Here is a 13,428-nt window from a genome sequence, read left to right on the forward strand (position 1 = left end):
CCGCTCTCTCAGTGGACTGGACTGGAGACTAGTGTTTGTGGGTTTCTGTTTAATGAGGCCCAGTCAGACTGAGATGCTGTTGACACTGAGCCCCACAAGTTTTGTTAGAACATGGTTGAGGGTAGTAGACTGCCATTTCTGAGTTCTGCCTTTGAGAATTCTTTCCCCCAGGGGACTTCCCAGTGGACTCCCACTTAGGAATTCTGCTTTATATCTTATTTTTGGCTTGATCAAGTTGCAGTTAGAAGTAAAATGATAGGATTCAGAGAGAACTGCAGGTTCTTTGACTTGTCCCTGGTTGGGAAGGCATGTGCACAAAGTGGGCTCCTTGTGCAAACCCACAGCCATGGTCCACATGCGATTGGATTTGTCATTTTCCACAAAGTAGAATCCTGGATTAGGTGTGGTAGTTTGGAGCATGGTCAGCAACATAGAAGGTAGAGACACTGGCAGAGCAATGGTTCCCTGCCTGCCTTCTTCTTGGCTCTCTGCTCTCCCTTAGCCTTCCACTCTGGATCTCTGCTCTGACTGTGGCCATGGCAGGAGAAACCTCCAAGGCTCTGGCAGGTGACTGGGCCCTCCTGAGAACTTGGATTGAGTTGTGTGCTGGTGCCAGCTTCTAGTGAGATCCAGGGCAGGCTTCTTACCTACAGATTATGAGGATCTCTTCTGCTGAGACGACTGGCCTGTCCCCAGCAGGCATTCTGATGAGGTCCCCCACTTGGGTTAGGTGGGAAGGTCAGCCTCTCCTGGGTGCTGGGGTGGTCAGCTCTGCTCCCATTGGATGAGTGGCTGCAACTGCTGCTGAGCACCAGAGGAGCCTGCAGTTGGTGGCTATGGGAGTCAGCTTCCCTTTGGTAAATTGCTAAGTCCTTTAGCTTAACTGATGGTTAGGGCCAAATTTGAAGTCAACCTTAAAGTTATCTTGTATGGAACTGAGATATGTGCACTCGGGAAAAGAGCAGATGTCCAGAGTGATGAGTGTTGAGAGATCCTGGAAGTGGGCCCAGGAGGTGCCAGCCTGTCTTTTGGCTCCATGGGCACAGCACCCAGGGGAGGGATGGCAGTGTGTTAGCAGTCCTGACCTGTGGGCTGAAGAAATCTCTCCTAAGGCTGCTCTTTTGGCTCTGATCTGATTTTTTTTTTTTCTTTTTTAAGGAAAGTCCCTGAAGAGCTCCAGTCCTAACTTTGCTGTCCCCTGGCTCTCCTTCACACTGTGCTGCTAGTATCTGTGGAGCACAGGTGTTGAAGGTGCATGCTCTGCATGGACGGGGAGGTGGGGCTTGTTTCTCTGTTGGTGAAGGCCCCAGAGAATTTTTACGTGATCCTGAATTTATTGTTATCAAGACAACATTCTAGGTCTTTTGGGGACCCTCAGAATGAACCCAGTGGGAATCTTCCTCCCCCATTCTCCCAGACCAGGGAGGCTTTTTTCTCTGAAGGCTGCCAGGGCACAGTGTAAGTTGCTGCCTGTTCAGGGAGAGCTGGAGAGGGGTTCCTGTTGGCTCCCATGCAAACAGATGAGGACCAGACTGAACAACTCTCAACCTTCAGAACCTCACTCCAGGATCTGATTGAGCTACTGGGTTCAAACAGCATGGCAGACTTCCCTCAGCCTTCCTGAAGCATCCAGGGCTTTGCTGGGAGCCCTGAGGCTTGGTCAGGAGCTTCCCCTCTCTGTGCTGGGTGAGCAGCTGCCCCACACTTGCAGGGGCCATTCTGCTCTCACTGAGGCCAAGGCCTTGGTAGGTGGCAGCTGCTGTACAGATACCAGGTCACATGCAACAGGGACTGGAAGAGTTTCACCCCACCCTGACCTCAACCTCTGTGTCTGCCCTCTGAGCCCATTTTCTCCACCTGGTGGTGTGGTTTTACTTCTTAGAAGTGTGGGTGCAGCTTGGATAGTGTACCTACATTGAGTGCATGAGACCCTGGGTTCTCTTTCCAGAACCCAGGTGCCCAGGTGAACATAGGTGCTCACTTCAAGTCGGGCACTGACATGCTTGATTTCTTGCAGAATGTAACCATGCAGGGGTGCATGGGTGTGGTGGAGACAAAGCATGTCCTTGTCAAGCAGGGCCCTCCTGTGACCACAGCCCTGGAGTGCTCTGGGAGCCCACCTTGGACCCTGTGGTGGGGGTGCAGTGCTGGTGTCCCCTGCCCCTGGTGCCTGCCGTCTCCCAGGTGTGCTCTGACTTCTTCTGGTGAGCTGGTGGTGAGCCTGCACTGTGTGCTTTGCCATCACATGTGGCTACCTAAGTCAGGACTTGCCCTCAGAGCTGTGCAGACCTTGCCTTCCCCAGATTTTCAGCTGACAGGGCGTGTTCCCTGGTGCCCCTTGGCAGTGGGCATCTCTGTGCATCCTTGTCAGGGCTCCCTCACTTTGGCCTCAGCCTTTACTCCAAAAATAGACTGTCCTGGTTGTACACAGCTCTTGCCTTATACATCCTTTTCTTTCTTTCTTTTTATTGACTGATTGATGGATTGATACCAGGGATTGAACCCAGGGGTGCTTAACCACTAAGCCACATCCACAGCCCTTTTTTATATTTTATTTAGAGACAGGATCTCACTAAGTTGCTCAGGGCCTTGCTAAATTGCTGAGGCTGGCTTTGAACTCACCATCCTCCTTCCTCAGCCTCCTCCTGAGCTGCTGCAATTATAGGCATGTGCCACCAGGCCTGGCTTGGCGCCCTTTTCCTTCCTCACCTGCACTGTTCCTGTGGGACGTGAAGTGGGCTTCAGGTGGACTTGGGCAAATGTGTTCCTCAGGGTCATCCCAGGCATCCTACAGAGCTTGCAGACACTGCCTCAGCTTTGCCTCTCTTCATTTGCCAAGAGCTATAGGAGGCCAGTTCCTACTTCCCCATTAAAAGAATGAGGCCTCCACTTTGATCCCTTAACTAGACGTTTTTTCCTTGACATGAATCTTAGTTTCCTCACCTGTGTAAATAGTTTGGAATTAGGTAAAGGAGGAAGGAATTCTGTGAAGGCCTCATAGGAGACCTTGCAGACCTGGCGGAGGAGCAGGCCTCCGCCATCTCTGCATGAGGGCAGTTCACTAGCTGCAAGAGCATACACGGCCTCGCTGTCCAGGACAAGCAAGCAGAGCTGTCGAGGCCACGGAGGAGGCACAGGAGGAACAGCACAGTGCCACCCTCGAGCTGCCCCCAAACACCTGAGCCTTGCCTGTGCCCCTCCTGTGGACCTGTCCCTTCTGCCCATGTCCTAGAAGACACAACAAACAAAACTGGGCCTTTCTTAAAGGGGTTTCCTTCCACAGAACCTTTAAAGTCTTGCCTATGAGAGATGTAGAGTCAGGTCAACCACCCAGCCCAGGAGAGCAGCTGAAGATGACAGGAACACCTAGCAGGTCACAGTCAAGTGTCATGAAGTTAAACTGCTTAGGTTGACCACTTAAATTTTTTTTTTAGTATTTTTTTAGTTGTCAGTGGACCCTTATTTACATGTGCTGAGACTTGAACCCAGTGCCTCACACAGCTAGGCCAGCGCAGTACCACTGAGCTAGAACCACGATCCAACCACTTGTGATTCTAAAAGCTATTTTTAGCTAGGCATGGTGGTGCACATCTGTAATTCCTAGTGATTCTAGTAGATGCTAAGTCAGAAAGATCACAAGTTTGAGGCCAGCCTCTGCAGGACCTATGCCAAAATAAGAAATCAGGGTTTGGGGTATAGCACAGTGGTAGAGCACCCCGGGCTCAATCTCCAGTACCAATAATAATAATTCATAAAAACCTTTTATCCTCCAGAGGTAGGAACTAATGTTTTAAATTATGGGCTTGTTTAAATCAGTTGACACCTCAGTATATCACTCAGCATTCCTAAAGTTTGGGCTGGGATGTAGCTCAGTGGTAGAGCACCTAGTGCTGGGTTCCACTGCCAGCAGCAGAACCCCTAGAATTTCTGAATAGTCAGTTTGCTGAAATAATTAAGGAGGTGCTTTCCCTCAACTGCAGTGGTGCAGAGGAGCTCTTAGAACAGTTCACGGGGGGGAGCCCTTGCCCTGCAGACCCTTGCAATCAGACACCCCTGGGGGTTGGGGTTGCTCCACCTTAAGGACGGTGGCCCTGGGGTGGTGGTGGGTCCAGGGTGTGCTGCCAACTCCCACACTGTCCCCATCTCTACTTGGACTACAGCTGCTTCCTCCTGGACATTTTGTCTATTGATTCACTGTCAGGGTTTTCAGGCCTTTCTGCTGCTGAAGCTTTTTGAAAATCAGTGGGTTTTCCAGGTTTTCTTTCCTGGAGGAACTGAAGTGCACTTGGGACTGGTTTTGTGCTCTCTCTGTTGGGGCTCCAGTTTGAGAGAGAGAGAGCAGGCCCTGCGGTCTCTACCAAGGTGGGTGCAGAGCAGGAGAAAGCTACCAAGGCACTGCAAGTAATGCTGAAGGAAGGCTCACAAGAGGTGCTCAGTGTTCCAGTGAGGAGCGCCTCCCAGGGAGGGGTGGGTGTAACCTTTGCCCAAGCATCCAGTCAGAATGATGGGGCTGGGAGGTGCAGGTCTGCTGAGCTTTGGGCTTTACAGAGTTGCCCCCCACCCAAGGAGTCGGGTACAGCACACTGGTATTCTGCTGGCAAGGGCTAAGCCTGGGGCAGCAAGCAGGACAGACTGTAACCCAGGTACATCTAGGTCAGAGTAACACTTTCATCTAAAGCTCCTTAACTCGAGCACCTAGCTACACGCAGAATGGCATTTTGCACATGTTGGACAGAAATAAGAGAATCAAGCCTCGGCCAGAAAGGTTCCAGAACTGCAAGGACCTGTTTGACCTGATTCTAACTTGTGAAGAGCGAGTCTATGACCAGGTGGTGGAAGGTGAGAGCAAGGCCTGTGGTCATGTTGCAGGAACACGGGAAGGGCCAGGAGTGGGCCTGTATCCTGCCTGCCAGCTAGGCTGCCTGTGCATGCACTGGAGCTGTGCCCTGGGCTCCTGGCTGGTGTTTGTAGGCTCCTCTGGCAGAAGGCATGTCAGGCCCTGGGGTGAAAGCGGGGGACAGTGGGCACTTCCCCACTGACCTGCACAGCTCTCCCTCTGGTGGTGGAACCAGGGTGAGCAAGCAAAGGACCAGGGAGGTGGGTAAGGGCAGGTGTTTGTGGCCCTTATGCTGATGAAGTTTGTCAGAGCAAAACCTCCCGTGAGTGGCTTCCAGACTGGCCGTGTGTCCTGAGCAAGAGCTGTCTTGCATACAGATGGAAGGACAGGCTGAGCAGGCCAAAAGTGGCCTTGAGTTACATTTGACGTTTGCTGAGATTTCCTTGAATCATGGCCTTTCTCCTGAGAGTTTCTTCCTCAGGGGAAAGTCCCCAGGCCTGGCTGGCTGCTCTATCCTCAGTTGTGCTCCCCAAACCCTCAAGTCCAGACCAATCAGGGCAGGCAGGCAGGGCCCTGCACACAGGCACATCTGCCACCTGCTCCCTGTTGGGAACCTCTGATGTCTGTGTCATTTTGTCCCAATCAGATCTGAACTCCAGAGAGCAGGAGACCTGCCAGCCAGTGCACGTGGTCAATGTGGATATCCAGGACAACCATGAGGAGGCCACCTTGGGAGCTTTCCTCATCTGTGAACTCTGCCAGTGTGTAAGTGTCAGCATCTGTCTGAGCTGTTGCTACCGGGGGAAAGTGGCCTCTCCTGCCCAGGGCAGGATGGGGGCTTCCCATGGCCAACCATGGCTTGTGTGGCTCAATTCAGGGTCAGGTTACAACCAATGCTAGGAGATGCAGAGGTGTGCATACAACAGACCCTCCCTTGCTGCTTTGGCTGAAGTGCCCACTGGTGCTCTGGTTCATCTGACAAGCTTGTGAAGAAGGGGTGGCTCACCTCTCCCCTGTGCTGGATCTCAGCTCCTAGCGTGCCCAGAACCAGTGGCATTCCAAGTTCAGTGGGGTCAGAAGTGCATCCTCTGTGGGCCTGGGAACCCCCCAAGGCACATCTGCAACAGATGGCTCTGTGTCCTCTTTACCTGCTGGATTTATCAGGCAGGCCCCTGGGTATTCTCCCAGGACCCTAGGACTTGTGCAGGCTCTATGACAGGACCTTCCCAGAGGGAGATCCATGTGTCGAGCCTTGTGCCCTTGGGATCTGTTTAAAAGGTCTGCTGGCTGTGACTCAGAAATTAAGAAAACGGTGGCTTAGCCAAGATGGCGGTTGGTGGATGCTGGGCTGGGGGTGTGCTTGCTGCGAGGGACCCAGGTCCCTGCCCTCTGGATGCTCAGCTTGGCACAGCCTCCACTCCCAGCTGTCTTGTGATCCAGTGTGATTGCTGGGGCTCCAGCAGTGGTTCTTATGATCTGGCTAACATGCAAAGCAAGCTGCAGAGGAGGTGTGCCCCAGAAGCTGTGTCTGCAACTTCTACTTGGGTCACATTGACTCTTTCTCCAGTGTCACTGCATGCCTGCCAAGGCTGGAGACCAGGGGGACTGGGGTGGCAGCAATCACGCCAGGGCAGGTGTGCTCTGGTGCTTGCCCGCCTCACTTCAGGGCAGGGGTTCACCACTAAGGTACCTCTGGCAATATCTGGGTGCAGTTGTGATTCTCACAGTCAGGAGGGAGGCTATTGGTGTCTCAGGTGTGTAGTGAGTGCTGCCCAGCACCCTACCATGCAGACACCCCAACCTGGAGCACGGCCAGCTTCCCTGCGGAGCAACTTTGGGGCGCTACCTTCCTGGCCCCCTTCTCTCCCAAGCTGAGGACTCGCTGGCTGGTGAGGGTCCATGTACCTGGGATGCTGAAGCAAATGCCCAAGCACCAGGCTGGATCCCAGAGCCTGCCCCACTTCTGAACCTGCTTTGTGCTTCTCCTGGCCTGGGGTTCTGAGGTGTTCAGTGCAGAGCCTCTTTACAGCAGGTGCCACCAGGCAGAGTAAGGTCAGGATGCTCTGTCCTGGGGAGCCGTGCTGGTGTCTGTGGCTCCAGGCATGGGCAGGGGAGGTGCCCCGTGTTCAGGACACGCTCTTTCCAGATCCAGCACACAGAGGACATGGAGAATGAGATTGACGAACTGCTGCAGGAGTTCGAGGAGAAGAGTGGCCGGGCCTTCCTGCACACCGTCTGCTTCTACTGAGCTAGCCTCCTTACTGCTGCTCCTCCCAACACGTCTTCACTCGCAGGCGTTCTTGGTGGACGGTGTGTAAACTGTACATAATGAGATGAAAAGGTACATGGAAACGCCAGGTTGAAGACCGTCCTAAGCCCCACTTCTCTTCACCATGAGAAAAAGACGGTTACCGCCCGCTGCCCCAGCGTGTGCCTGTTGGTCTGCCCTGCCCTCTTCTCCCCCAGTTGCTGGATTGTACAAATATCTGAATAAAGCAACGAGCTGTATCTTACTAGGAAAGAACTTGGAATTGCCCAATAAATAGATGCTGCTGGTTGTCAATGCTTTGTCCTGATTTCCTGGCCAGGCTCTCCTGCAGAGGAGGAGGTGGTGGCAGAGGCCCCGAGGACCTCCTGAGGGCCAGGGGCTCACTGCCGGAGGCAGGACACAGGCAGGATGGTGTCCTCCCTGTGGTTCCCACCCACAAAGCTGTGCTCAGTTGTCCTGAGTGTCAAGACTGTGCACCCATGAGATTTACTTCCAGGTGACCCTCCTGGCTGCCCTGGGTCCTAGAAGGAAGGTAAATAAAGGCCCACTGGTGTGTTGGGCAGGCACGGGGTTCCTGAGCTGTCAGACTGACCTTGTGCTGGGCTGTGGGTAAGGGTTGGGGATCCTGTGCCTAGTCCCCAGCGATAAGGGCAGCCAGAGCAGACCCATGGGCACAGGGCCTCCGGACCTGACATTGGCAACCCCCGAACCCGCACCGCCACACTGGGGGCAGCCTCCCCACCACCCCCCGCTCCCAATCCTCCCGCCCTGACTCCCGCACTCTGCCCCTACCTCCGGCCGTGTGGCCAAGGCTTTGGGTGACCTCCCCGGCTCCTTGGTGACGTTGCCGTCCCCCCCCCAGCCGCCGCCATCCCCCACCCCGCTAGTGGCGCTATCCTGCCGGACGCCGACCAGCCTGCCCTGCGGTCCTCACCTGGGGACCCGAGGACCGGCCTCCGCGGCGAGGCGGGGCGGCGGGGCAGAGCGGGGTCCCGCGGCGTCACGCGCCGGGCGCCCGCGTCCTCCCGTGCGGCGGGGGCGGGGGGCGGAGACAGCGGCGCGGGGCGGAGGCAGCTCTCGCGGGGCGCAGGAGGCGGGGGCCGCGCCGACCGCGGAGCGCGCAGCCGAGGGCGGAGCGCAGCGCGCCGCGGCCGCGACCCCAGCGGCCCGTCCTGCCGTGCGCCGCGCCTGCTCCAGGGCCGCGGGCTGCGGCGGCGCGCGGACGGCGCTGACCTCTGCGGAGGCGCCAGGGGCTCAGCATCGGGCCGGGGCCGGGGGGGCGCCGGGGCCGGGGGGCGGCGCTCCGGCCCGGCCCGGCCCCGCCCGATGTCCATGAGCGCGAACACCATGATCTTCATGATTCTGGGGGCGTCGATCGTGATGGTGAGCGGAGGGGCTTCCCGCGCGCGCCCCCTGCGCCCCGCCCGCGTGCGCGCCTCCCCCGCCTCGCCGCCTTGTTTACCCGCCCGCGCGGCCCGCGCCGCCCTCGCCGCCCCGCGCGCCCTCCGCGCGGCGCTGCCCCCTCCCCGGCCCCTCCGGCCCGGCCCACTCCTCGCGCTGACCGGTCATGGGTTCTTCCAGGCCATCGCGTGCTTGATGGACATGAACGCGCTGCTGGACCGATTCCACAACTACATCCTCCCGCACCTGCGGGGCGAGGACCGCGTCTGCCACTGCAACTGTGGCCGGTGAGTGCGCCCCGGCGCGGGGCACGACACGCGTGATCGCACATGTGCGCGGGCGCGGGGCCCGGCGGCCGGCGCAGCTGGGCCGCAGAGCCGCGCCAGAGCGTGCGGGCTGCGGGGCCTGCCGGCCGCTGGGGGAGGGGCTGCCCGCCCGGGAGCCCGCGGCCGGCCTGCTCCGCCCCGGCTCCGGCCCAGGGCAGCTGCAGGACCCAGGGCCCCTCCAGCCCTCCCCTGCCCGTAGAGAGCCTGTAGAGAAAGGGCCGCCAGAGGGTGGCGGAATGGGCGACTGGCCTCCCGGTCCAGGGCCTGGAGGCTGGCTTACAGCAGCCCAGTGTGGCGGCCACCGTGGAGGCCCGGCCCAGCCCAGCCCAGCCCAGCCCAGCCGTCCTCCTCACGGCCCAGGTGTTTCCGGACCTCCCTGTGAGCCAGGGCAGGCAGGTGGAGGAGGTCAGGGTGGGGAGGCCTACACTGAGGAGCCGCTGGCACAGCCCTTCGTGTGAAGGGGGAACTGAGGCAGGGGTGCGGCCGGGGCTTGCTCAAGGTCACAGTGAGCCCCTGCCACACGCCCCTGGGTGGCCCTGCTCCTGTGCACGTGTAGTGATGGAGTCTTTCTGCCCATGCATGTCTGTACGTCCATGTACGAAATAAACATCTTCTCATGAGCCGCGCATGTGTGTACCGTCTGTGCATATACATGTGCGTACACACAGCGCACACACAGCATGCACTCATCCCAAAGATGCCCTCCCGAGGTGACTGTTGTCCCTGCTGGACAGACGAGGAAGCGGACAGAGGTTTTAGAGGATGGACTCGCCCAAGGTCACGCAGCCAGGAGAGGATGGGACTCCAACCACAGAACCGGCCCTCACCTTTCCTTGCAGTGCTGTCCCAGGGCTCTGGACGTGTGAGGGCCAGGGCAGGGCATGCCTCCCGTGAGTGTGTCACACGCCTCTGGGTGCAGATAGGCGTGTTGCAGGACAGCGCATGAGAGCAGGAGAGCAGGGGTGAGCGTGGCCCTCGCGTGTGCTGGGCACAGTGGAGAGGTTGCTGGGTGGCCACATGTTCCCAGAGAAGCCTGGGTTGCACCTGGTGTGCACAGTCCAGGAAAGGCACGGGGGACACCCCCTGCCTCCAGGCTCTGCCCGCTGGGCGGAGACCCTCCCAGGTGCACAGTGTGCACGCCCGGCCAGACACTCGGCTCCAGGAGCACGCCTTAGCCGCGTGGGCGGACGGATGTGCCCAGTGTGGACCTGCCTGTGACCGCACACCAAAGGGCTGCCTCGGCAGATGGAGGGCGCTTTCCAGAGCGTTTGTGCAGGGCGTGTGTCTGCATCTCAGGTAGTTTCTAGAACACGTGGACCCATGTAGGACAGGCGCCTGCCAAGTGGAGGCTGCAGCAAGGCCTGTATGTGCACAGACCCCTGCCCCACTGTGCACACAGAGCATCTCTGTGCGTGTGTCTACATGTATGTGCTTTGTACACATTTCTACATACAGGATATGTAGATTCATACAAAGACCTCTTGTATATTGACAACATATATATGTATGGAAAGTACATGTATATTGAACAATATACAGTGCTGTGTGCTCAGAGGAATGTCAGAGTGTCTCTGTGTGGGTGCAGCGACTGTGTGAGCAGATTACAGGTTTGCATGTGGGGTACCCGTGTATACCCATGTACACGTGCTGCCACAACAAATTCTACCTGTGTGTACACTGTGCAGAATAAGCGTATACACGTTTGTGTCTCATACATGCCTCTACATGGAATTTCATACAGAGGACATGTATGTAAGTCAATTCCGTGCAGCCCGCACATCAGCAGGCAGTGTCAGTGCCTGTGCACACGCATCTGTGCACAGGACAGCACCCCACAGAGGTCGGCCCTGTAAGTGGAGTGATGTGCATCCATGTGTGGCACACCGCGCTCGTGCCTGGAGCGTGCTTGGTCGGTGCATGGATGGGGCGTGTGGGGTGTGGGGCCCTTGTCCACGGTATACACGCTGTGCTCTGTGCATGTGGCCGGTGTGTATGCACGACATGCATTGGGCCCCAGGGTGGGCACACGCAGCATGTGTGGCGCAGGCGGGACACATGTCTGTACATACCACAGACACGTGTGCACACAGCACATCCCTCCGCTTTCATCTGGGAGACCTGAGCCCGTCCCCCCGGTCCAGCCACAACTGGACCTGGAGTTAGGAGGAGGCCCAGGGTCTGGGAGGAGGAGCTGCAGGTGCTCAGGCCAGCAGCTGTCCCAGCCCAGAGGTTGGCACCCCTGCTTGTGGGGCGCCTGGCAGTTTCCCACCCAGCCACCTGTGCTGGGGCCTCACAGTTCAGTGCCCCAGGGACCCTAATGGGCCAGGAAGCACTTCCTCCCAGGGACTGGCTCAACCCCATGTTCTCTCTGACCATCAGTGGTTTTCCATAATGATGACAGATGATGACTATGGATGAGCTTCTCATCAGATGAGTGACAGCTGCCAGGTGTCACTGTGTCACTCATGGTCACTCCTCACTAGTGGACCATGGTCCAGCAGCCCAAGCCCTGCACATTGGGACCTGCTAGGGTGGATGAGGGGGTTCAGCCCCAGGAGCAGGAGAGGTTCTGAGGGGCCTGACTGGGAGCTGCCCCTTCCCTGGCCTGGGGGAAAGGGCCCCTTTTAAGGAAGATGACGAGTCTGTTCCCTTTTGGGGAAGGTCCCTCTGGGTTGGGGAGGAGGGAAGACCAGGCCTGGGCAGGAAGACTGGAAGCCTGCTGGGCAGGGCCGCGGGGTCTGCTGCAGGTGAAGAGGCCCGCAGCTCACTGGGGGAGGAGGGAGAAGCAGGTTTGGGGAGCCAGGAGCTATTTTCAGCATGTGTTCGAGGTGTCTGTAGATCCCACGTGGAGATGCACAGGCAGCCGAGCGCGGAGCAGACGTGGGGGCAGCAGGGAGGAGAGTGGCCGTGAGGTTTGCTTGGTGGGCAAAGGGAGGGGCCCTGACAGGACAGTGGAAAGCGGTGCTGCCAGGGGCATGTTGTCCTGGGGACCGGTCCCCCTGCAGGGCACCCTGGGAATCCTGGGGCTGGAGGGCTCCCCAGAAGTGGGGCGAGCCACCAGAGGAAGCTGTCCGGTGCCACCTGAGGGCCTACAGGCCTTAGTGACCCCAGCCCCTACTCTCCTTGGGCATGGTGTGGCCTGTTCGAGACCAGGGCCATGGTGGGTGCCTGGATCAAGGGGCGGAGCCCTGGGCAGAGGGGACACCATCCATCCCGCCGGCAGTGTGTGGGCAGTGATGGGCATGGGTGAGGCAGGGAGGCACACGTCGGAGGCCAGAGCCCAGGGTAGGCCAATGGCGCATGTGATGGCACCGAGTGTGGACCGTTCTCAGGCCAGTTCTGGTGGGCACTGGCCTTTGAGCTCTGCTGGACCCTTGGCAGTCCCCCACAGTCGCAGGTGGGCTGTGGCTCATGCCTCGGGCCCTCGGGAAGGAGGGAGGTGCTGGGCTAGGGTGCGTCCCCTAGCCAGCCCCGCAGCCTACCTGGACCTCACTCCTGGTGTCAGGTGGTGTCCATGGCCTCCCACCTACCCGGACAGTTCTCCTGCCCGCTGGCCTGGGGCTGGGGTTGGGGTGGTCTGATGACTCTTCCAACCAGCGCACGGGGACTGCTTCAGAGACTCCCTGAGGTCCCCGTAGGAGTCACGCCACCTGCCTCGGGGACCCCAGCCTGCCCAGCGTGGACCCGGGGAAGCCAGGCCAGGGTTGGCGGGAGAGGTGCCAGCCCGCCCTGCCGCCCGCAGGCACCACATCCACTACGTGATCCCGTACGACGGGGACCAGTCGGTGGTGGACGCCTCCGAGAACTACTTTGTGACGGACAATGTGACCAAGCAGGAGATCGACCTCATGCTGGGGCTGCTGCTGGGCTTCTGCATCAGCTGGTTCCTGGTGTGGATGGACGGCGTCCTGCACTGCGCCGTGCGTGCCTGGAGGGCCGGCCGGCGCTACGGTGAGTGCCTCCCACCCACCGCTGGGCAGCCCCGGCCAAGCCCGGCCGCCTGACCGCCCTGTCCCCTGCAGATGGCTCGTGGGCTTGGCTGCCCAAGCTGTGCAGCCTGCGGGACCTGGGCCGGAGGCCACACAGGCCCTTCGAGGAGCCGGCCGGGAACATGGTGCACGTGAAGCAGAAACTCTACCACAACGGCCACCCCAGCCCGCGGCACCTGTGAGCCGCGCACAGGACTCGGGGCCGCTGTGCAGACGTAAACAGAACCCGTGGACGCCCAGCCAGCCAGATGGGACTGCGGCCTCAGGCCCAGGGTGTCCTGGCCTGTGGCTGGCGGGGCTGTGGTCGCAGGGCAAGTTCAGCGGAAGGTGCTGTCTCTTCTTTTTATAAAGGGGGTGGGGGCTGGGGGGGCTGGCCGCTGGGCCTCAGGGCAGGACACAAAGGGCAGGCTCTGTCCTAGAGGTGCTGGGGGCCGGGGGGGTGGGTCCTCAGTGGGGACAGGCAGGGTCAGGCCTGGCCAGGGTCAGGCCTGGCCTCAGGCCACATCTGATTGAAAGCTGCTGTTTCCTGTGCACTGTGTTGTCCGTCCATCCGTCCGTCGTCGTCTGGTCTGGAGGGAGGTGCCAGGGACTGCCCGTCAGCACAGG

The 13,428-nt window shown here is 59.0% G+C and overlaps 2 protein-coding genes across 2 annotated transcripts in view; both read left to right on the forward strand.

The window, feature by feature from the left end:
• Ssu72 (SSU72 homolog, RNA polymerase II CTD phosphatase) overlaps window positions 1–7,394 on the forward strand; it is a 28,139-nt gene extending 20,745 nt beyond the window's left edge. Inside the window, exons 3-5 of the mRNA XM_047547385.1 lie at window positions 4,700–4,839; window positions 5,484–5,602; window positions 6,984–7,394. Of these exons, the coding sequence (XP_047403341.1) occupies window positions 4,700–4,839; window positions 5,484–5,602; window positions 6,984–7,085 (361 nt within the window). The 3' untranslated portion in view covers window positions 7,086–7,394. The remainder of the gene's footprint in view (window positions 1–4,699; window positions 4,840–5,483; window positions 5,603–6,983) is intronic.
• An 810-nt stretch (window positions 7,395–8,204) lies between these two features.
• On the forward strand, window positions 8,205–13,211 carry Tmem240 (transmembrane protein 240). Its single transcript, XM_047560604.1, has 4 exons — window positions 8,205–8,489; window positions 8,688–8,794; window positions 12,576–12,784; window positions 12,856–13,211. Exons 1-4 carry the CDS (start codon window positions 8,433–8,435, stop codon window positions 13,002–13,004), a joined length of 522 nt encoding a protein of 173 aa, XP_047416560.1. The 5' UTR covers window positions 8,205–8,432; the 3' UTR covers window positions 13,005–13,211.
• The last annotated feature ends 217 nt before the right edge of the window (window positions 13,212–13,428 follow it).

This window comes from Sciurus carolinensis, chromosome 1, assembly GCF_902686445.1.
Source record: "Sciurus carolinensis chromosome 1, mSciCar1.2, whole genome shotgun sequence".
NCBI classification, from domain to species: Eukaryota; Metazoa; Chordata; class Mammalia; order Rodentia; family Sciuridae; genus Sciurus; species Sciurus carolinensis.

Excerpts from the sequence above, each read along its gene's own strand:
- Tmem240 (XM_047560604.1), top strand. The coding sequence starts at position 8,433 with ATGTCCATGAGCGCGAACACCATGATCTTCATGATTCTGGGGGCGTCG. Across the intron at positions 8,490-8,687 it reads TGGGGGCGTCGATCGTGATG|GCCATCGCGTGCTTGATGGA; the intron begins GTGAGCGGAGGG and ends GGGTTCTTCCAG. Across the intron at positions 8,795-12,575 it reads TGCCACTGCAACTGTGGCCG|GCACCACATCCACTACGTGA; the intron begins GTGAGTGCGCCC and ends TGCCGCCCGCAG.